The following is a 23,471-nucleotide window of genomic DNA, read 5'->3' as shown; positions in this document are numbered from 1 at the left end:
GAGTTCAATTCCACCCTCGGCCATCACTGTGTGGAGTTTGTATGTTAGTGCATGCGTGGGTTTTCTCCGGGTACTCCGGTTTCCTCCCACATTCCAAAAACATGCTAGGTTAATTGGTGACTCCAAATTGTCCATAGGTATGAATGTGAGTGTGAATGGTTGTTTGTCTATATGTGTCCTGTGATTGGTGTGATCCTGTGAACTCTTTCCTCTCGCGCAAAAAAACATGGACGTATAAATACATATTTGGGATCGAGTGTTCTGGTTGAACAAAACGTATGACTACGTTTTTTAGTACCGAATAAGTTACATTTCCTCCCTCAGTAGTTGTGGTTGCAGACAACAGCAGACTCATGCTCTTCAGGTATCCATAATCCTCTGTTCAACGGCTCGAACTTCCAGTACTGCATTCCTCCCTCGTCCTTCCCCAGGAGCTGCTATCACAGTCTTGTGATGGCACCTTTTGAAAGCCGCTATCACAGCCTCGTATGTTTTTGTAGTCATTGTCTCATGCATAGCTTCTCTTTTTATACTCATCTTCGCACAATTCTCGTTGCTCCACACCTGCTGCCCTTTTGTCAAAGCTTTCTTTTTTTGTTGTGGATTTTTATTTAAGCTGTACGTTTTTTTCCCCCTCGTTCCAAGTTTTCTGCAGTTTACCTGTTTTGTATGGTTGCCTCTGAACTTTTGTGCTCTTTGAGATTAAAAAAAAACCAAAACATCTCTGTCTACGTATTACCAAAACCCTACAAAAACGTTGTTAAGAGTGAATGTCAAAATTCTTTCACAAACCCGACAGTGATAAGTGAATTAAGTTGAAATAGGATTATAAATGGAATATGTTTGTGGTTAGAGCATACAAAACCTGTTTAACACCTTCTAAATGCCGTTTTTAACATTATTAGAGCTGTCTAGGCATGAAATAACACCCCTATCGTTACCTTTACACGTATATTACTCAATAAAGTAGACATAGTATGAGAACAATATGCCATGTAAGACTTAATAAATAACATTTGTGCTTCTGTGTGTTTCTGTAAATATGTTCCAGTGCTAGACTGGGAGGCCGAACAGGAAGTGACGTTGGGAGTTCATAGATTACTTTTAGCTTGACATGGGTTACAGCCGCCAGGGCGATTTCTTAGCCATTTCATGAGCTCTCAAGCTCATGAGCTCCTTCTTACCCGGTAGCCATTTCTTAGCTACCTTGTGAGTGTTAAGTGACTGTGTGATGATTTTAGCCTTCTATTTAAGATGAGGATGCACGGCAGCCTCACAGCTAGGAGACTCAAGTTCGATTCCACCCTCGGGCATCTCTGTGTGGAGTTTGCATGTTCTCCCCGTGCATGCATGGGTTTTCTCCGGGTACTCCGGTTTCCTCCCATATTCCAAAAACATGCTAGGTTAATTGGCGACTCCATTTTGCCCATATGTATGAATGTGAAGGTGAATGTTTCTTCTTGTTTTCCTCTCTAAATTTAGTCTGTGGGGATTAAATGTTCACTTGTCACACAGCAAGCCACTATGCGCCAATCACATAATCTTTGGCGCGAACTGACACCAACTGGCGCCGACCCAGTGGACTCCTCGCATCAAACACAGGTGCATCTTTTGCACCAGAAATAAATGCAGTCAAATTCAAATATGCCTTTACATGCATACGTCTTTTTCAGCATCCAATCCCCATGGTAACCACGGCTGACTAAGACTGGTGCTTCTGTTTCACCGAACATTACAGAAACATTACTGACACCTAGTGACCAGTGTAGAATACTCACTTTATTCATTTATTCATTCATTTTCTACCGCTTATCCTCACAAGGGTTGCGGGGGGTGCTGGAACTATCCCAGCTGTCTTCAGGCGAGAGGCGGGGTACACCCTGGACTGGTCGCCAGCCAATCACAGGGCACATATAGACAAACAACCATTCACACTCACATTCATACTTATGGACAATTTGGAGTCGCCAATTAACCTAGCATGTTTTTGGTATGTGGGAGGAAACCGGAGTAGGCGGAGAAAACCCACGCATGCACGGGAAAAACATGCAAACTCCACACAGAGATGGCCGAAGATGAACTTGAATGCTCATTTGAATCCTTGAAAAATATTGAATTTAGTCCAAAAAATGAATCACATTTACTGAATTAAATATGAATACTTTTGATTAATAATAGGCTATATTCAACCACCAAACCGCATGATTTAATAATCAATATTCATTCATTCATTCATTCATTTTCTACCGCTTTTTCCTCACGAGGGTCGCGGGGGTGCTGGAGCCTATCCCAGCTGTCTTCGGGCGAGAGGCAGGGTACACCCTGGACTGGTCGCCAGCCAATCACAGGGCACATATAGACAAACAACCATTCACACTCACATTCATACCTATGGACAATTTGGAGTCGCCAATTAACCTAGCATGTTTTTGGAATGTGGGAGGAAACCGGAGTACCCGGAGAAAACCCACATATGCACGGGGAGAACATGCAAACTCCACACAGAGATGGCCGAGGGTGGAATTGAAAGTTCATTTGAATCCTTGAAAAATATTGAATTTAGTCCAAAAAATGAATCACATTTACTGAATTAAATATGAATACTTTTGATTAATAATGGGCTATATTCAACCACCAAACCGCATGATTTAATAATCAATATATTTTTGAAAAACCTGATAGAGTGAAGTCACGAAAATCAAAGCGCCACATGGTGAGGATGACTGTATTTGTTAAAACACTTGTTGATCATCCAAGAAGCCCATTATAAATATCCCAATAAGAGGCCATTTTTATTGTTTCCCCCTTCCTTCCTCTGCAAATCCCTTTGCTTTCGGTTCGAGGCGGAGCAACGAAACACACCTTCAGTTGCAGCCGCTCGTCAATTCATGTTCTTCAAAAGCACAGCAGCTATGTTAGCAAGACGCTGGATTGTTCATCTTCCATGCTTAACATAACCATGCCAAGTACTGTCGGCTTTGTATCTCTTTCTCATCCTCCCCCAGATTCTGCTATAATGGTCCAGTATTTGTGTTTGCTAAGCTTAATTATCACACTGATTACTCGTCTTTCTGTCATCCGCGTTGCTCTGTTTCTGTTGCCTGCCAATTTTGGAGCTTTTGGTTAGTTCTTTTGCAGTATGCACCATAACTCTACTCCGAGAAGCAGAATTTTCCGTGTTATTCCTCTTTTAAAAAAATATATATATCGCTGAGTACCTTACCAGGTCATATGTTTCATGGTGTTTAAAGCAGAGTGAAAAAACATGCTATATGCTACATGCATATATAATGATAGAGCATATCAATTATTTATACATATGCAATGTTAACAGATTGCACCTACAGGGTCCACTGATTAAATCTGTTCTTCACATTACAAGACAAATAAGTGGCAAGCATCAGTGTTTATATTGATTAAAATGAAATGACTCCTGACTCTTCTCATCCATGCACTTTACTATCATGAAGGGCATTTTCTTATGCACCCTCCATTTAACTGTCGCATTGCTGAGACATTAAAATATAGGAAGCGGCCAGAATGCAGTACATTATATATTCTTTTTAATGGCCCTTCGGCCTTTCTATCAATATGCATGCTGTTCAAATAAAAGGGGGATAAGGAGTATATACTCGTGAGTAGACTGATTTAGTGTAGGCTTGAAAAATAGCCGCCGTTGTCATTCCATAAGTGATGAAGCAGCGTGTGTTCTGTAACACTTACTCACCTCTCCCGTTCCCTTCTTCTTTGTATCTTTCACTTGATTCTATGACATCACAGTTAGAGAAAATCTCTTCAGCAGGGTGGCTGCTTTGCATTCTTGTGAGTATTTATTTTTTATATCTAATATGGTGACATGGAAAATAATGAAAATTTTGATCAGTAAAAAAACAATACATTTCAATTACAATTTTCACATTTGGAACTAAAGTCTGTGTAAAATTTCCCTTTGATGCCTAACCTTTTGCACGCCACACGGCTCCATGCTTTTTGACTTCCTACTTGCTGTGAAGCTCTATTACATGAGAAATACTTATTAAAGACTTAGTGCTTATTAAAAAGCACGTCTACCACCTTTAGGCCTTTTTATGGCTCTCTTCTGCAGTTGTGTTGCCTCTTCCACAAAAAAACATAAAAGATGTATAACTACGTCTTCGGAACAGGTTGTTCAGGTTGCAAAACACATATAAATACGTCTTTGATGGCGGACGAGAAATTACTGTATGGCTAATTAAAGTATTCTAGTACTCAAAAATTCTGCAAAATATCAGTTCCCAACATAAAAAGCAGAAAAACAGCTTTTTGTAAAAAGATATAGTACATTTCAAGCATAACTTCCACTTTGACACAAATTTAGCTATTTATATTTAACCCAAATATCGAAACAACTCGCCACATAAACAACAATGTTTGTTTTACATCGAAATAATATGTTTTTAAATTTATAATATGACTACATTTTTAGTAGCCATACATTAAACGAAATTTTCCCGGTCTCAACACACCAACATGTACGTGCGTGGGTTTTTGTGTGTTAAATAAGTAGGTAAAAGCAAAAGAATATCAAAGGTAATGTTTGTGTGTCACATTTTTAACACACAAGTATTAATATATACATAATATACAATACATACAAAGCTGCAAATAAACAATATGCCATGGCTGATTGTGGCTGGACCTGCATCAAGTAAATGGCTTAATCTAAAGGCTGAAAAGGAACAGTCCCGGACAGTCGAGGACAATATGTTCATTTTTCGAGAGGTAATTATATATTATTTTATTTATCATGAGTCCCCGTCCTTTCCACAACCCCTTAGGTTAGCAACCGCTCTTCTGATGTGTTATCGTTCCCAAACAGGCCCAAAATGGTGTACATTCAGTAAGGCTGTGCCAAATGAGTTGTCTCCTCATACAGAAATGACCGGCTCCCCGTTATTCTACAGGGGGTCCCTAAGGTCTTTTTTCAAGACCGCTTGTCCTTATCAAGGTCACATGAGAGCTAGAGCCTATCCCAGCTGATGGCTTCAAGGGGCGGGGCACACCCTGAACTGGTAGACAGTCAATCGCAGGGCACGTAGCATTGCATTAAAAAAACACATCTAATGGACTAAGACATTTAAGGAGAAAAAGCACATGCCACTCCTTCCTAAAAAGGGTCAGGCCCACATTGCTCAGCAAAAATGTCAACATGGCTCAGCAAAAATGTCACCAAGATTTAATCGCAGAGTAGGAATTTTGTTTAAACAGCACGAGGGCATCAGCTATTGACAGCCTGACGTGTAGCCACACTAAAACCATCTATTTATTACAGTAATCCCTTTTTTATCGTAGTTAATTGGTTCCAGACCCGACTGTGATCAGTGATTTTTTGCAAAGTAGGATTCCTTATTTAGAAATGAAATATGTTCATAATTGGAGCTTAGATCTGTTTATGACCTTAATATTTTTTTTTACATTATTAGAGCCCTCTCAACATGAAATAACACCCCTATAGTCACCATTCCACTCGTATTACCCAATACAGTCGACATAATAAGATAAAATGTTAGACATCAATAAGACATAATACAGATTGGGTGTGTTCCTTGTTCTTTTTTGGAATGTCCAGTTTCTGTGTAGTACTTTCTGCAGTGGCTGTTGATTAATCAATGTAAGATTAATTACACCCGGCGACCAGTGTGAAAAACTATATATCATCACAAATTTGAATGCGTCTTTTGTAGAGCTGCAATGAACTGATGATTAATCAGTTAACCAATTAATCAACAACTATTTTGCTAATCGATTAATCATTTCATTTAAAAATTGACTATAACTGATTGTCCTGACTTGCAGCCTTTTTAATTTCCGTAGTCATCCATGAAAGGAGACATTGTCTTTGTGTTTCAGTCAAAACAAGATAATCACATACATCAGCTTTGGCTTTGGAGAAGAGTAATCACATTTATGCCTCTTTCTGATGTTTTGTAAAGCAAACCACTGCAGAGATGTGTATGTACACACAAGTTTATTTGTTATTCCTTATCCATTTATTAGTGATACACATGTAGCAGTCTATACTAAGTGTGTGGAGTGTGATGTTCGTCAGTTTATACTTCTCTACTTCAAATTTGGTGTTGAAGAAATTCCTCTTCCTTGCCCTCTTTTTTTGAATTTTGGAGGAGGAAAAAGTCCATTCATGCATCCTTAAATGGATTGCTAAAAGGCGGAAATTAATGTGTGTGTTAATCAAAAAAAAAAAAAAAACTGATTGATTATTCATTCATTCATTCATTTTCTACCGCTTATCCTCATGAGGTTTGCGGGGGTGCTGGAGCCTATCCCAGCTGTCTTCGGGCCAGAGGCGGGGTACACCCTGGACTGGTCCCCAGCCAATCACAGGGCACATATAGACAAACAACCATTCACACTCACATTCATACCTAAAAACCCACACATGCACGGGGAGAACATGCAAACTCCACACAGAGATGGCCGAGGGTGGGATTGAACTCGGGTCTCCTAGCTGTGAGGTCGGCGTGCTAACCACTGGAGCACCGTGCAGCCCACGGATTGATTAATTATTATTAAAATAATCATTAGTTGCAGTTCTAGTCTTCTGAATGTTTTCAATTTGTATTTTAGTTTATTTAACTATTTTAATGCTTGAAAATGCCTAATTGAAGCAAATAATTCAAACAATTAGTTTAAATGTGCACTTTTTTTTACTAAAATGCCATATTTTAACCACAAAATACTGATGATTTACAAATGAATATACAGTATTTTTCGAAAAATGTATCAGGGTGTAGCGGCAAAACGCTAAGCGCAAAGTGCAGAGGGATGACTATTATTCTTATTCCGTCGCATTTTTTGATGCTCAACTATTCCACATTTCCCAACCATTAAAATAATTGTAAGTGTTCAGGTTATTTGCAACATGATGCCGATCTATCGACACATTCTAAAATAAAATCGCCAATGCTTCAACATTCCCATTGAAAATGAATGGACAAAGATTCATAACATTCCGACATAAAAACGTTCAGCTCATTCTATTTTCCACATCCACACTAAACCCTAGCCCATAATCTTAACCAAAATGTTTGCTTTTCCTGGAATTTTCTGGCCTGGAAATTCTCATTGAAATTAATGGCAATTTTCCACATCCCCGTACATTTTCTGTACAGCATTTCGGTTCAGTATTCACACGCAGACACGTGAACGTTTTCTCATGAGCAGTGCCAGACTATTTGACATGTAATGTAATTAAATGTAATAATTTTATCAATCTGGGCTGAATGGCGGTCGAGTGGTTAGCGCGCAGACCTCACAGCTGGGAGACCCGGGTTCAGTTCCACTATCTGCCATCTCTTTGTGGACTTTGCATGTTTTCCCCGTGCATGCATGGGTTTTCTCTGGGTACTTCAGTTTCCTTCCACATTCCAAAAACATGCTAGGTTAATTGGTGACTCCAAATTGTCCATAGGTATGAATGTGAGTGTGAATGGTTGTTTGTCTATATGTGCCTTGTGATTGGCTGGCGACCAGTCCAGGGTGTACCTCTTGCCCGAAGACAGCTGGGATAGGCTCCAGCACCCCCACGTCCCTCGTGAGGATAAGCGGTAGAAAATGAATGAATGAATTTTATCAATCTGTTATGATTTAAAGAGACAGAGTGAAAGCTACCTCAAGATAAACAATTTTTCAACCAAAACAAAAATACCACCAGTGGCTAGCATATGTTACCAATGGTGGTTCAAAAGAACAGATTGTACACAACATTGGAGCGAGAATCTAAATGCTAACCCTCCTGGATGACCTGCTCCATACATACTGCGCCACTGTCACCGCTGCCATTTTATGCATGGCACAACACAACAACAAGACGGGCTAACTCTTCAGTTCAAGACTCTCCGGTCATTCTGTACCTCAAAGGGAGAGAGGACTCTTTTGATGACAAAAATGTACACATTCTTGACAGAGAAGAATGATGGTTTGAAAGAGGAGTGAGCGAAACCATCTACATTAAGGTTGAAAAGCCGAACAGAGGGGGAGGTCTACGACACCACCTTTCTCCCACATACAATGCCGTCCTTTCATCTCTTCCTAAAAGACTCAGTAATTTAGTCTCTAACAAATAAACAAGACACAGCCACCTTGGTTTCATGTGGGTCCATGACCATCATTACACTGGAATGGGATGCTAACGAAGGTGATACCACCCAAATGACCATCACTGGCGAACACTGTATCGTAACAATCGGCATTTGACACCACTAAAGAGCTAACTGTTCCTGTCTGGAACTGCCTCCTACTTAGATAGATTGAATCTTGCACCAAGTCTGACTGGTGTGTGTCCCACCTAGTCTTTGAGAACCAATTGGATGAGAGGCAAAACGTCTTAAGACACCTGATTGGTCCAGTTCTGATCGATTGAATCCCTTGACAATCTTCAATGCCCTGACAATAGCCATGTTTACATGGACCCAAATATTCCAATTCCATTTGGGTTATTTGCTCAAACGGAAAGAATCTAACCTTTGTATACACCTCATTCCGAAAGAAAAGTGCCAATCCGAATGAACAGAATCTAAACCCTTCTATACGCCATTCACAAGTCCAGTTTTATTAAAAAAAAACATGTGACCAGCTTAATTATAAAATATTAGCAAGATTGAACTTTATCTTTTCCTGTTCCCGGGTGCGTTCTTTCAGCGAATGCTGAGATATGACGTAACACGCAGCTCGAGACGTTCTTCGATTTAAAAAAATGGAGACGAGCAATTGGCACTGGACTGCTAAGGAAAGTTTGTTTTTGATTCAAACTAAATTTCAAGACTGGATGAACGAAAAACTAGCAATACGGAGTTATTCCAACAAGTGAAAGAAAAACTGGAGGAAGTCGGTATCACGTGATGTTGGTGTTTACGTTTTACTGTGCATGCCCCATTGACTATTCTGGTTGATTATAGCGGCGCATGTAGACACACGATTAGAATATTCCTTTTCATGTATACCATTGCTTTCGGAAAGGTCATTCGGAAAGACTCCATTCGGAAAGAAAAAAACTCCTCATGTAAACGTGGCTAGTGACATGGATGAACGAGAATATTCACTTGGGGGGTAGGGGGTAGCTTGATATTAACACTCTTACTCTTAAAATACTCTCAAAATAATACTAACCCAAATAACCCAAATGCTGGGTAACCTCCCAGCATGCTTTGCTATTGGGGTAATCTCACATGCCGCCCTCACAAATAGCGAAGATCTACTGCATTAAGGCAGAATTATGTTTCCATATTTCATGTGCATTGCGAGAGAATCATTGCAGGAGGTTTGCATATGCGTGTGTAGTGACACACATGTTGCTGTTAAATAGTCGAATAGCATGCTAAAGATTTGAACTTTTCATAAATAAATAATGCATTAGTCCACAAATGATTAATGGTTACTCTAAGCAGTAGACATGGGTCAGTATGAGAGTCTGATGGTAGGATAAAAATATCACTGTTTCACAGTCTCATAATTACAGCTATAAAAAGTGTTATTTTGAAATATCATCATTGGAAAGAAAAGAAATAAATTAAATTAAATTAAATTAAAGAAAAATTATTAGCGACCTGCAGACATGAAGCCTATATTAGTAGCCTATAGTCAACTTTATACTCCTATTATTAATTGTTCACACCACATAGCAACTTGTATGCTGCACGGACTAGCAAGCTCAAATATATTTTTTTCTAATCTTAATAAGCCAAAAACTTACCACTTCCACAGAGAGAACTTTTTTCACTCTATCATTTCGGACATGCCATGTCTGACTTCATGACTTCATGCAGTGTTAAGGTAATGTAACGTAAGGTAATGTCTCAGTGCCGCTTAGTGACATGAATACTACATATCACTTGTATTCCCAAAGGTTTTGACTAATAATAGACAATAATCTACCACAACAGCAATAATTTATTAATTAATTGCTGACGAGCCACTGTATAGCAAGGGAGCAATAATTGAATTACAATATTTCAAGGAACAACTGGAAAGCTTTTTCCCTAATCTTCAAAAAATTACAACTTTTTTTAGTTCTCATAATATTACAACTTGAAAAAGCATCTTGTTTCTTTAATATTTCAACTCTATTTTTATTTTTCCTCATATTACTTAAATTATTATTGTAAAATTATGTTGGATGTTAGCATACAATTTTTTTGCTATTTTCGTGGGTAAACACATATTTAAAGACTTCTAACACTATCATGCTAGATGTTAGCATGCTAACATTAGTATGTTAGCATTGCTAAACTAGCATGCCCACATTAGCATAGTAGAATTTTATCGATATTCAAAGGTAGACACTATTATACTTTTTATTAGCCCATTAGCATTGCTAGCATGCTAACGATAGCATACTATAATTTTTTTAGATCTTCATAAATATGAATTTAAGCAAATAGTTTGTGATATCATGCAAGGTGTTAGCACACTAACATTAGCATGCTAACATAATTATACTAAAATCTCTACAAACACTCAGCAGTATTATGTTAGGTGTTTCCATGGTAATGTTAGCATTGTTAGCATTGTTTAAGTCATTCAAACCCTTCAATGGTATGTTTTCATGGTCAAGAAATCTAAATATATAGATACAATCAATGTAGGACTAATATTTATGGTGCAAATCACAACATCTGCGCTCTCTGAGTTATTTTGTAGTTATATATAATATTATATATATTATTATATATAATAAGAATCAAATGGCTGTCCTTGGATTTCACGTGTCTTGCAGCAATGTTAAATAAATAGCCTATTTTTCAATGGAGAAGTGTGTCCTCAAAAAACATTATCGAACTTCATTACTGAGGGCTAAATAAGAGTTTTGGCCCTCAGTAATGTAGAGTCAATTAACCATTCCGACTGTCTATGTCTAGCGGACTATCAAAATAACCTTTCGTTGCAGTAATTGCCCAGAATGTCCAACCACACATTTGCTTCCAGGTTGTTTTTTTTCCCCCTCCATGTCTCTCACACGGCAGCCTTCCAAGTAATAAACGTGGGTAACAATGTAATGTCTGCGTCAATAGGCCTCTTCAGCCTAACACCCAAGAGTCATATAGGATCAAACCCACATGAAAGCCCGGCCAATGATACTATAAGAACTGAGCAACAATAGAACAATAATTAAAGCCTTGTGGATTTCCACCACAGTCACACACACACACACACACACACACACACACACACACACTGTATATCACTCCCTCTAGTCATGGAGATTGAAAGAGCTCAGCTTGATGTTTGTCACGACAATACGCCAACTGCTCTAAATCTTGACACGCAAGCTACCTGCCATACAATATGTAAGCCGCCATCTCAGTCCATTTGCAGTTAACATATTTAAAACACTCTCATCCGCTCAGCAGCAGCTTGTTGGCTCAAGATCAACCAGCAGCAAACACAAAACAGGGAAATGGTTTCAAAATGCACAATTTAACAAGGCAAACGTGAGAATATGCCTCATGCTGGACTGACTTTGGCACTTCATCCATCCTCTTTAGTTATCATGTAATTAATGTCTAGAATGATCTTTTTCTTCTTTTCTTTTGCCACTTGAGTCCTTGATGAATTATTTCCCTGTATATTTCCTTCATGGCTTTAATCATGCCCAGTGTGGAGATGGATTATCATCAGTTTGAGAGACAATTCGTGCCAATTCATTCAGTATGAGAGTTGAATATCCAATGCCAATAGGGCTACTGATCTGATCATACGTGTTAAAGAGATCTAGCTGATTTTTGATTAAAGGAATATGTGTATAAAGTGATCCGTCGTTTATTGCTGTTCATTGGTTTCCGATCCGACCGTGATGAGCAAACGTATGCCAATATTTCTGTAGTTATAGCATCAAACACTTGTTTTACACCTTCTGAATATGTTTGTAACATTATAAGAGCCCTCTAGACATGACGTAACACCCCTATAGTCATATTTATACGCATATTACCCAATGTAATCAATAAAATAAGCGAGAATAAGCCATTTAAGACATAAAATGATGTGTGTGTTGCTGTAAATGTGTTCCGGTGCTTGGGGAGCTGAGTGTGGGGGCGGACAAGGAGTGACATCGGGGGTTCAGAGTTTAGTTTTAACTTGACTTAACTTGGGTTACGACCGCAACAGTAGCCCATGTTAGGGATTATTATTGTGTCTGCTGTGAGATAACACAGCAAACCCACAATAAATGCCTGCTGCTTGTGTATCTCATTGAACATTAAAGTAACATTACTGACACCTAGTGACCAGTGTAGAATGCCTTTGAATGTGTTTTCTGAATGCCTTGTTTATATTTTAGTGAATTTTTACATGTGAAAATACTTAATTTGGGCAAGAAATATATAAAATGTGCTGAACTATACATATTTTTGACTGTATTCAACCACGAAACACCATGATTGATTGATGAATATTTTGGAACTGTGGAAATTTTAAGCACTTTGCATTGAACCAAAACTAAAATATGAATTCAAAAGTGATATTCATTGAGTGGCTCGTTAACATTTTTGATATTTTCAAGCTTCCCATAGCAATATTAAGGCGAAAAGCCATAATTTTCTTGCCTATCTTGTTTTATATTAATTTATTGAAGAAGTTTAGTAATAACAATTGGACTGTAACATTTTTAATGGCATTAATGGCAAAAATATATGTAATAATATTAGGGAAGGGATGGTCACATGACAACCACTCATAACCACTCACTTAGGGGCTTCAAAAAAGTGTTTTGGACACATTGAAAGCGTTGGATTCTTTTGGGTTAACCCATTTAACGATTGCTGTGATTTATTTATCACAACAAAAACTTTCTTTTTTCCCCTTATTTTCCTCATCAGTCCTACATGACAGTCTGCTTCATCAAAACATCTCCTGTTTTCTTTACCTCTTCGGCATCGACATCCTCTGCCGTCTCGGTGGGTTCCGGCGCTTTCACGAACCACCATTGGATTTCCAAATAAACTGATGTGGTTCCGCTCTGGAAGGCGCACGCCATTTCTATGTTTTGTCCCTCTTTAACCGTCATGTTGGAGGGCAGATCGGTGAAGCGACCTGCAGGGAAGATGGAGGGGAGATGAGCGGGGAGTGTGGGAGTTGCGGAGATAACGAGTGAAGGGGAGGGTAAAAAAATAAAGCATTTTGTGGGTATAGTTTGCATGCAAATACACACAAGAATAAAGTGATTGTATTCATTAAGAAATGTAATAGAGAAATACAATTAAAAACATAAATAAATACGTGATAAAATAAAAAAAAGTGTTCATATTCATCCAAACACATCACACACTGTTCATTTAATCCATGCATACTGCAGCATGCAATAAATAATTGCAGCACCTATAGTTGCTACAGCAGCCTATATGACAAACAAAATGATTTCACACACACACAAACAGTCTGAGTAGAAAGTCTGCATGTTGATGCATTCCAGAACCTCGGACAGTGACATCAGTGGTGCTGAACGCTCCTCTTTTGAAACACAAGGCGCAATTGTTTTGTGAGCAACAAATTCAGAATGACCACATCATCTTATAAAGCTAAAGACTGCGTGGTGCGTTCACATGCTCGACTTCAAGTGATCACCAGTTGCATTTTTCGTACTATTCCATAAAAAAGCGTTTTTCATCCTAATGGCGTTGTATTATTCGTGTTAATGTGATTATTATATTACCTCACTTGTGAGATTTAAAGCTTTCCTCGCCCGTTTTGTATTTAAAAAAAAGCCAAAAAACACTGCGCACTTTTTTCTTTCACTTTCTCACGGAATTCTTACCTTCAAAGGAGAATCCAAAATGCACAAAAAAACCAGCCAAGACGATAAATCCAGCGGTATCATGAGACGTCCACATGGTTGCAATGTTGAAGGTTTCTTTACATGCAAATGGCTTTGGGGGGGAGGGGGAGGGAGCAAAAATCAAACGGTTTCTGCGTCGGTGCGTTTAGACGGCGGCTGCCGCAGGTTGAACATGCCGCAAAAGCAGTCGTTGCTGAAGTTCCTTTCCTCCTCTTGTGCGTCTTTTCTGTGCGTCCGCTGCAGCGGAGACTGTCGACTGCTTTGGCTCGACTCAAGTCTGCAAAATAAGAAGCGGGCTGGGGGGACTTGAGTGTGTGCAGCGCCGGAGAGACGTCAGTCAGTCTGGTGAATCACTGTGCGGCGTTCATGCACCTTTTACTGATGCTTCTACTCTTTCCGCTGTGTTTTTAATCAGAATAAGTAACATTCAAATAGCTGCATACCTATACTATCATATGTAACATTTTACAAATATATATATTCGCCTCCATGCACAATAATGTAACGACCTGGTCATGCACATTTAATTTTTTCGTAATTCCGGTGTTCATGAATGCACCTTGGCATGGGTGTGATTGGTGGAGAACCAGGAAGTGTAGAAGCGCTCGAAACTACGAGAAAGTTGCTAATAGATGCAAAGGTTGTCAGTAAAGCTGAGCGTAGGTATCTGCAGTGACGCAAAAAATATGCACACCTGGAGAATAATGTCATAAAAGTGAAATATTGGTGAACTCGAACATGTTTAAACGTGCTAAAATGTGACTCGTAGCTAGCGAACTTTCAAAAGGTAAGCTTGTGTTGTTCTTTTAGCAAACAATAATTCCTCACCCTTTTGTTGGAGGGGGCTAACTTTGAGTCTACCGTAGGTGAGTGGGGGGATGCGGGGGAGGGGGGGGGGTTGGTTAAAATCGTTGCATATTTATTTATTTATTGACTCATTGAGTTCTCTGAGTAATTTTGTTGCAGCAGTGTCCTTTACTATTTACGTCACAATGACACACCAGTTCATTCATATTGTGTTAGCTAGCAAGACTGTGTGTTTGTGTCAATTAGTAATTAGTTCAAATGAACAAAAGCATGAAAATACAACAGTAAAAAACATATTAATGTATGTTACAACATATTAGACATCAACTTACTATACCAGGGGTGGGCAAACTACGGCCCGGGGGCCACATCCGGCCGGCTAAGTGTTTGAATGCGGCCCGCCCGTGTGTGTGTAAAATATATAGACGGGCCCCCCATCAATTATGTTAAAGCAATGCAACCCGCGAGTCAAAAAGTTTGCCCACCCCGTACTACACTGTGCTAAAAGCCCTAAAGTGACGTCAGAGCAGAATTGAAGGAAAACAGCCATGTTAGCATCAGTCTACCGTGAAATGTAGTTAAACTCCTAATGTAGTGCAAATGATATAGACCAGGGGTCGGCAACCCATAATGTTGAAAGAGCCATTTTGTCTGGAGCCGCAAAAAATTAAAAGCCTTATATAAGCCTTGTAATGAAGGCAACACATGCTGTATGTATCTATATTAGCTATATTAGCCTACTATCAAAATGACTAAGTTGGCTCAGGGCTCTACATTAAAAACCAAAATGACTTGCCCATAGGGAATCCTTTAGGTGAGAACTACTTGCCCGAACCTGCCCCATGTAAAATGAAAAGACTGCCATAATGATATCATGTAATTTTTTGTGGCATCACATGAGAATCTCAAATAAATAAAATAATGAAATAAATAATACCTTACACATGGTAGTCGTAGTAAGCAGTGATATTTATAAGTTGTGCACCACAATGAAACATTATTGAATAGACACATTTGTGTACTAGTAAAGTGTTTTTAATCCAGAAAAAATGCTCAATGGTCAAACAATAATTTGTGAAGCAAAGGTGAGAAAAATACACAGAGAAATGGAAGCGCTAGATTTTGTAGCTTGTGCAAAATCAACATTTGGTATTGGATCTAATCAGTGGTGTTTCATTGTGACCACTTCAAATTGTCACAGCAATGTGATTCACTCACCTGTGCCATCATTTGATTTGCTGCCGCTAATAAAATACTTGTTTAGGAGGCACTGTTTAATCACTTTTTGGTGTTTTCCTTCAGAAATAGACGATGTTGGCAGCGACGCCATGATGGATGTTTTCGTGGTCAAACGATCGCTGATTGGTTGATCGCGAACAACGGGTGTGGGTAAAACGCGGACTGTGGATTACGGACCGCGGTCTAAATAAACGATTCTGATTGGTCCATTTCAAGATTTGCAAGGATTGGTTTGCAAATTACCACCGGAATTACGCAGTCCGTGTTTTACCAACACCCAACAAGAACCGCTTTAAAAAAAACTCTTGGCAGTATGGCATGCTAAAGTGCACTTGCCCGACGGGAATATCGATGATTAGATTTACTTGCCCGAATTTTGTTTTAACTTGCCCCGGGCCATCGGTACATCGTTATTGTCGAGCCCTGTTGGCTACAAATACATAATGAGCATTCATGACTAAATGTTTATGTTCCCTGTGTCACGTTCCAGCTTAGGAGCTTTATGGTTCGACCCCAGGATGCAGAGAGGAGAACCCAATTGCAGGTAAAAATGTCTTTATTGAGTCTATGCAGCAGAACAATGCACTAGCATGACCAACTCAAACATGGCAATGACCCGACAAAGAAAGGAGCGTGCACCTGAACTAAATAGGAATCACAAATAATGGGAAACAGGTGTGAGAGATAATGGAAATCAACTGAAAACAGAACAGAGCAACACAGGAAGTTAATACAAAATAAGGGTATGAACTAGGAACAGAGGCAAAGAAGGAACTAAAAGAGGTGTCACGAGGGGGTAACGCCCACATCGTTGACACCCTGCAGCGCATCCTGTAGGGAATGATGCACCATGTGACTACTCTGTTGTACGATGCCGCCTCAAGTTCAACTTCATTACAATATTAATAAATAATGTTTCATTGCTTTGATGAGTTGAAGAAATCCGATTTTGACATCATTTTTATTTTGAGGAAACAGCAAACAGCAAAATTGAACGTGCATAATGTGCCCCTGCCCGTGCAACAAACAGAGTGCAATAAAACACAGCCTGCATTTATAAAAATAAAACAGCAGCCTTTTGAGAAGGTAAAGTATATAAAATCAAATTAATACAGTTTAAGTTTGATTTCAGTGCAAATGCCAAGCAAGTCAGTGCAAGGGTAAAACGCAGCAGCTGTCCTCTGCTCTTTTGACACGCAACCAACGTAGCTATCCTCGTGTTAACTTGTCAGTATTATTCAGCTCCGAACCGTAGTAAGGACGGCCTAACTTCAGCAGAGAAGGAAAATGTTACTTGTTGCTTCCAACCAACTTTATTTTAACATTCCAGCCCCGAGGCATTTCACGCCGGACAAACTTCCTGGTTCAAAGGTCATGCAAGTTCACCCTACATAGCTGTCCAAGGCAAATGCCTGTAACACTCGAACCCCATCAAAAAACACAATAATATCCCTAAGTGTCATTCCAAATATGTACTGACAAACATCAGAAATCACTTGATAAAAACAGTCACTTACTAAATATGTGCCTATGACAGGATTGTGCTCTTACCCGTTTAATGTGACTTCTGTTTTCTGACATGACTGGTCAGCTTCTCAACATCGGGAATGTAAGATGAATGCAATGAATGCAAATGATTCGGTCCAAGAAACGTTGAATCCTCTGTTCTCCTCAGTTATTTTTCTTTTTTTCCCTTTGCCCATGGCCCATCACACAGCCGCCAGTTTGTTTGCAACAGCCACCTGCCTGGCATCCTGCCCACAGAACTACATGACGTAGAAAACTCATGAGCCGTACGTTTTTGTCGCCGCGAGTCCGTAAGAGCAGCCTTTGTTCGTTTGCGACTTTCAACATTTTTACTGATGGTTTCTGAAATTCTGGACACGATAAGGCATTAAAATGCTCTATTGTGCGGCTGTAAACTACCTATAGATGCCTATACTGTGCATGCTGAGCTGCCAAGTTGTGCTACACAAGATGACCGCGTGTCAACTAAAGCACTGTGCAGCGGTGACACCGCACTCTGTGTGTTGTGTCCGGGTGTGAGCTTATGTTGTCTTTCTATTTCTGTGATCCCGCCCTGCTAATAGAAACATGTGTCGCAGGCTATGACGCAAATCTTCGTTGACAGAAATGTTTAATATTTACTCAGCATTGGAAAACGTTAAGAATGTTTGTCCTTCTACAGAAACCATATTAAAACAAAAAATATATTTCTCTCCCCCATCTTTTTCCATTTTCAAACGTTTTTCTAAAAGCTCCAGCGAGCCACTAGGGTGGCGCTAAACAGCCGTATGTGGCTCTAGAGCCGTGGGTTGCCGACCCCCGATATAGAAAAAGCAAATCAAGATATTAATGTAAGAATGTAATGCATATTTTCATTAAATCGGAATGATGTGATTATATTGGCTGGATCAGATTTTTTGGGAGGTGTCATGACCCTTGACCAAGGCTTTCCTTTTCATAGCTCACTAATGGGAATGCCCGTCACAAACTTTTATTCTGGTAACATTACGACTTATTCTAATAGCTCATAGCTGTATGAAATGGGGGACTTATGCTTTGGGCTAACTTTGGGAAAATTATTAAAATGGGAGGGCAAAATGCGGTAGTTTTCCAGTAAGGGTTGACACAATTGAAAAAAAATGGCAACAATCCACTCAATAACTCACTGTTCAGTTATTGTGTACATTTGTTTCTATGTGTGTTCACTGTGGTTAAATTCAATCATTTTCATGAAAGCACAACTCGGCCTGGGTTCTTAATGGTTCAGGATACTTGAACTGTTCAAGTCTTTCTTGAAGCCAGCCCTGTTGCATTAACTGGGGATGGGGTCTCGACCAGCAGGGGCAAGTGCAGCAAGCAAGTCATGAGTCATTAGGATAGAAAGGATCCTGCTGGAATGTTATTAGTCTCACGGGCAGACGGAGAACGCGGCGTCCTTTTGCATTATGCACACACTGTACCGCTACTTCGATTTGTGGAAATCTATTCAGAGTACAATCTGGGAGCATCCATCTGGATAAATCACCTTTATTCCTTTAGTAACAAAACTGACTGTAAGATGTGGTCATGTGAAGTCCACAGGCGCAGATTCCAAGGTGTTTTTTTTTGTTTTTTTTTGACAGCGTACGTTTTTATGGAGGGCCTCAGGAGCACACACTTTCATAGATTTATTTCTGGACAAAAAGTTGTAATATTGTGCAGTATTGGACCTTGGGATGCAGAGACAGTGGGAGAATTGGGAAAAGTACAATCTTTAATGAACAGAGTGCAGGAGTCCACGAAAAAAATCAGGTAGATAGGAATGGAAAAATGATGGTTCCAGGAAATAACCAAAAGTGAGACACTGCAATGGTTCCTGTGGCAGTCATCTCGGTTAATGGACGGGTAACATAAAAAAGGGACACAACTAATAACCAATTCAAATTATTATTTACTTTACATAGAGGTTGATTCAAAAATATGGAGTCTGAGCCCACCACCAAAAAAGATGGACGAGGGTTAACAAAGCCTATACCCTATAGCGAGGAGCCACTCATGATAAGCTGGGACTTCAATAGGCTGAACGCACAAGTACCAAGGCTCTGAAGTGAGAGAGAGAGTTGCGTATAGAAACAATAAAGAGCTGATGAGCACAGGGTAAACCCTGAGTCGGGGCAGACGTGCACAGCTGGTGCATGGCAGACACTGTGAAAGAACTAACAATTGCTTGGTAAAAAGCTGCATCAGAAGTGGAGCAACAAGAATGGCAGGAAGATGCGGAATCTCTGGGAGGAAGAGCTACAAAAATTGGCATAAAAATACAAAATCATAATAGAAGAAACTTGAAGAGAACAGGAAGAGCTCACAATTTTTGTCTTCCTGCCACAGCACCACCAATTGGGAAGTGTTTTCTGGTCTTGTTACCCTGCGGTTGAAGTGGAAAAGGAAATGAACCAGTAGTGGGAAACAATACAAAATAAAAGGCAGGACATAAAAGCAGAATGTTCAAAAAGTTTTCAAATGAGATTTAGCAATTTTTTCGGCTATAGTAAGGCAGGCTACATAGCGGATGAGTGGTTAGTGCACAGGCCTCACAGCTAGGAGACCCAAATTAAATTCCACTCTCGGCCATTTTTGTGTGGTGTTTGCATGTTCTCCCTGTGTATGAAACGGTTTTATCCGGGTACTCCAGTTTCCTGCTATATTCCAAAAACATGCTGGTTTATATGGTGACTCCAAATCGTCCAAATTGAAGGTATGAATGTGAGTGTGAATGGTTGTTTGTCTACATGTGCCCTGTGATTGGCTGGTGACCAGTCCAGGGTGTATCCCGCCTCTCGCCCGAAGGATAAGCGGTAGAGAATGAATGAATGAATGAATGAATGAATAGTAAGGCAGCAGAAAATTATGACTGTGGTCACAATATTCATACTTAAGGCTAGGGGTGTCATAAGATTAAAATCTGAAGATTTCTCGTTCAGAAAAGAAAATAAATAAAAATGCATAATCCATAATTTTGCCATCCTCCATATATCGCCATGTGCATGTACGTACGTCTTTGTTCCACATCTTCAAAAGGATGCAGGAAGAGCATTCACTCTGCGCAATGTTTGAGCAGTAAGACACGTCATAGAACAACAGCCGTCCATAGTACAATGGAATTACACCGCTTGTCCGTCCTACAATCGCTTTGTCTCTGTGTGGGGAGATGGGATCGCTAGCATACACACAAACCGGTGCAGCAATTCCAAAGTAATGTTGTAGAAATTAGGTGAAAAAAAAGATCCAAAATCGGTTAAATACAAATCTACGAATGTGTGTCCAGTCATATTTTTTCATCCTTTACAGGTTCAAATGCAAATTTTAAACCTATTGATGTTATAGTCAACTGGCACTGACCAAAAAAGTTGTTTTTAAAATTAATTGATTTGCTACCGTATTAAACACATTAAAGTAAAAGCATTGCAGGTATGCAGTGCATCCATCTGTACCCGTACCCGACAGATCACTCTTCCTCCATCAGTAGCTACATCTAAACAACACATTAGGATACTTTTTTTTCCGAAATGGGACACCTGAACGTTACACCTTCATGAAGTGAAAATGGAACACGCATGCTGTTAGGAAAACTTTTGCAGCAATTTTGGAACGGGTCCGTGTTGTTGTTTTTCCATTCATCCAGATGAGAGTTTGTGCTGCTTGTGTGACAGTCAAGCTAGGTTTTGGAGCCAGACGCAGACAGTGTTGTACGACCCAATTTATTTGAATGATAAACACAGGTACCAACATCTGCGGCAATGTGAACAATACAGAACACAAAAGTGCAAACAAAAGCGGAAGGATGAGCTACAGAGAAAATTGGTGTCCAAAACGGCAGATACTTCGGCATAAGGCCAGGAAACAACACGCACAAAGAAACTGACTGACTGAGTAATGAGGTAATCCAGGAAGATGCTGGAGAAACAATAGTAGATAAGGGCAACCAAATCCTCCCCGTAACGGAAGGCGGAAAAAGCTCTGAACATACAAATATTTTGGAGATCATTTCAGTTGGCAATTAGTATGCCATTTTCCAGTAGGTTGAGTCCAATAATACATTCATTCATTTATTCATTTTATACTGCTTATCCTCATGAGGGTCGCGCAGGGTGCCGGAGCCTATGCCAGCCGTCTTCCGGCGAGAGGCGGGGCACACCCTGGACTGGTCGCCAGCCAATCACAGTGCTCATATATACAAACAACCATTCACACTTGCATTCATACCTATGGACAATTTGGAGTCGCCAATTAACCTAGCATGTTTTTGGAATGTGGGAGGAAACCGGAGTACCCGGAGAAAACCCACGCATGCACGGGGAGAACATGCAAACTCCACACAGAGATGGCCGAGGGAGGAATTGAACCCCAGTCTCCTAGCTGTGTGAGGTCTGCGCGCTAACCACACGATTGCCGTGCAGCCGTCCAATAATACAATAGGACAAAAAAATTCCTTACAAATGAAATGATATGTTTTGCATTGTGTTCTGCATGTTAAATTATACTACAATTATTATTATTAATATTATAAATAAAATGCATTTTTGTTAATAGTTTTGGGTGTAGGAATTGATTAATTGGCTTTACATCGTTTCTTATAGTTTAATCTGGTTCCAACCAGTCTTGGTAGGGTAGCTGCGCACTCTCCAGACAGGCAAGTGTCTTATCTAGAAAATATGTGTATATGTGTATGAGATAGCAATGAGGGGTGTATTGTTAGTCGGGCTCTAATCTCCTGTGACATAAAGTATAAATGGGATTATGGATAGATTATCACATAGGCAACTCGTGTTGTCACTCACTATATATCAAATAATTGAATTACTGTTGTTCATGTTCATTATTTCAGTAGTTATCCCCTCCGTAAGACATTCATCACCTTGACACTCCAAGTGTCTCCTCAATGACTCTTCATCCAAATCCTTGTACAAAGTAGAATATATTTAAAAGTCTAACTCACGCATGCCCTTGACGACATCAGCCATGTCCTGCCAAACCTCCACTTGCTTCCAACTGATCTATTTCCCAAAGAATATACTGTCATTTTACCATGGCTCAGCCCTTATTATTATCATAACATTCAAGTATGGACAGTTTCAAGTGTCCAAGTAACAAAATTGTATGTTTTTATAGTTCTTACATTAATTATATTAGTTGTTATAGTTCTTACATTAATTATGTATGGATAAGGAAAAAAAAAAAAAAACAAGCACTGCACTGTTTGTAACGATTTGTATTAAGAAGGTCATTAACAGGTTTTATGCGCTAACTACTACTAACCGCAATAAATGACTTAATGACTTAATGACTGAGTGATGCTCCTGGACTACCAATTTCAAAATATACATAGAATTGAAAATCGAAATTTATTCATTCATCACAATATATCAGTTATATCGCAATACTCTATCATGTCGTGACTCAGGTATTGTGATTTGTATTGTATTGTGAAGTGCTTGCTAATACCTAACCCAAGTTTAAAATCGACGCTGAGGTCGATATAACAGGACAGCACCACTCTCAATGCACAACATTCGTCTTCCTCTTTTTCAGGATATTTCAATTTAAGACATAAAAATGAGGGTGATAGTGAGTCACCATTGATGTGATGCAGCAGATCTTAGCTCAAAATGAAGACCATCTGGCCTGCCAGTACAATGGCCATTAGGCAGAGAAACCACAGTTTAGCTGGTTCCCTGCCAGCATCCATTTTGTAAGCCTGAGCACACACTATGATGCTCGCCGGGTGCAACAGAGTGCAACAAAAAATAATTAAACACTTTTTACAGGGTGATGATGCAAGCAATAATTAATTGCCATGCAATTCAGCAATGTTCATTAATGTGACTGCCACAATAATATTGCTTTCCGCCAAACTCTCATCGTCTTGTGCCTACCAAAGTTTTGTGGTTGTGATTAGTGCTGTCAGGGGGAGCAATTAATTATTATCTATAATTAATTGATCTAATTAATCTTTTTTAATCTCCCCTAAATATGTTCCTGGCTGTGCTGTTCATCGCTGTCCACTTGTCAAGACATTCGGGTGCAGATTTGTTCATATGTCTTGCCTGCTGAC

General features: G+C 39.5%; 1 protein-coding gene across 1 annotated transcript in view; it reads right to left on the bottom strand.

Moving 5' to 3' along the window:
* vstm2a (V-set and transmembrane domain containing 2A) overlaps window positions 1-14,142 on the bottom strand; it is a 77,774-nt gene extending 63,632 nt beyond the window's left edge. The window contains exons 1-2 of the mRNA XM_058060047.1: window positions 13,808-14,142; window positions 12,920-13,086 (exon numbers count right to left, since the gene is read on the bottom strand). Of these exons, the coding sequence (XP_057916030.1) occupies window positions 12,920-13,086; window positions 13,808-13,883 (243 nt within the window). The 5' untranslated portion in view covers window positions 13,884-14,142. The remainder of the gene's footprint in view (window positions 1-12,919; window positions 13,087-13,807) is intronic.
* Window positions 14,143-23,471: the final 9,329 nt, after the last annotated feature.

The sequence above is a fragment of the Doryrhamphus excisus genome, chromosome 21 (assembly GCF_030265055.1).
Source record: "Doryrhamphus excisus isolate RoL2022-K1 chromosome 21, RoL_Dexc_1.0, whole genome shotgun sequence".
In the NCBI taxonomy this organism is placed as follows: domain Eukaryota; kingdom Metazoa; phylum Chordata; class Actinopteri; order Syngnathiformes; family Syngnathidae; genus Doryrhamphus; species Doryrhamphus excisus.
This window is presented reverse-complemented; position numbering and strand designations above follow the sequence as displayed.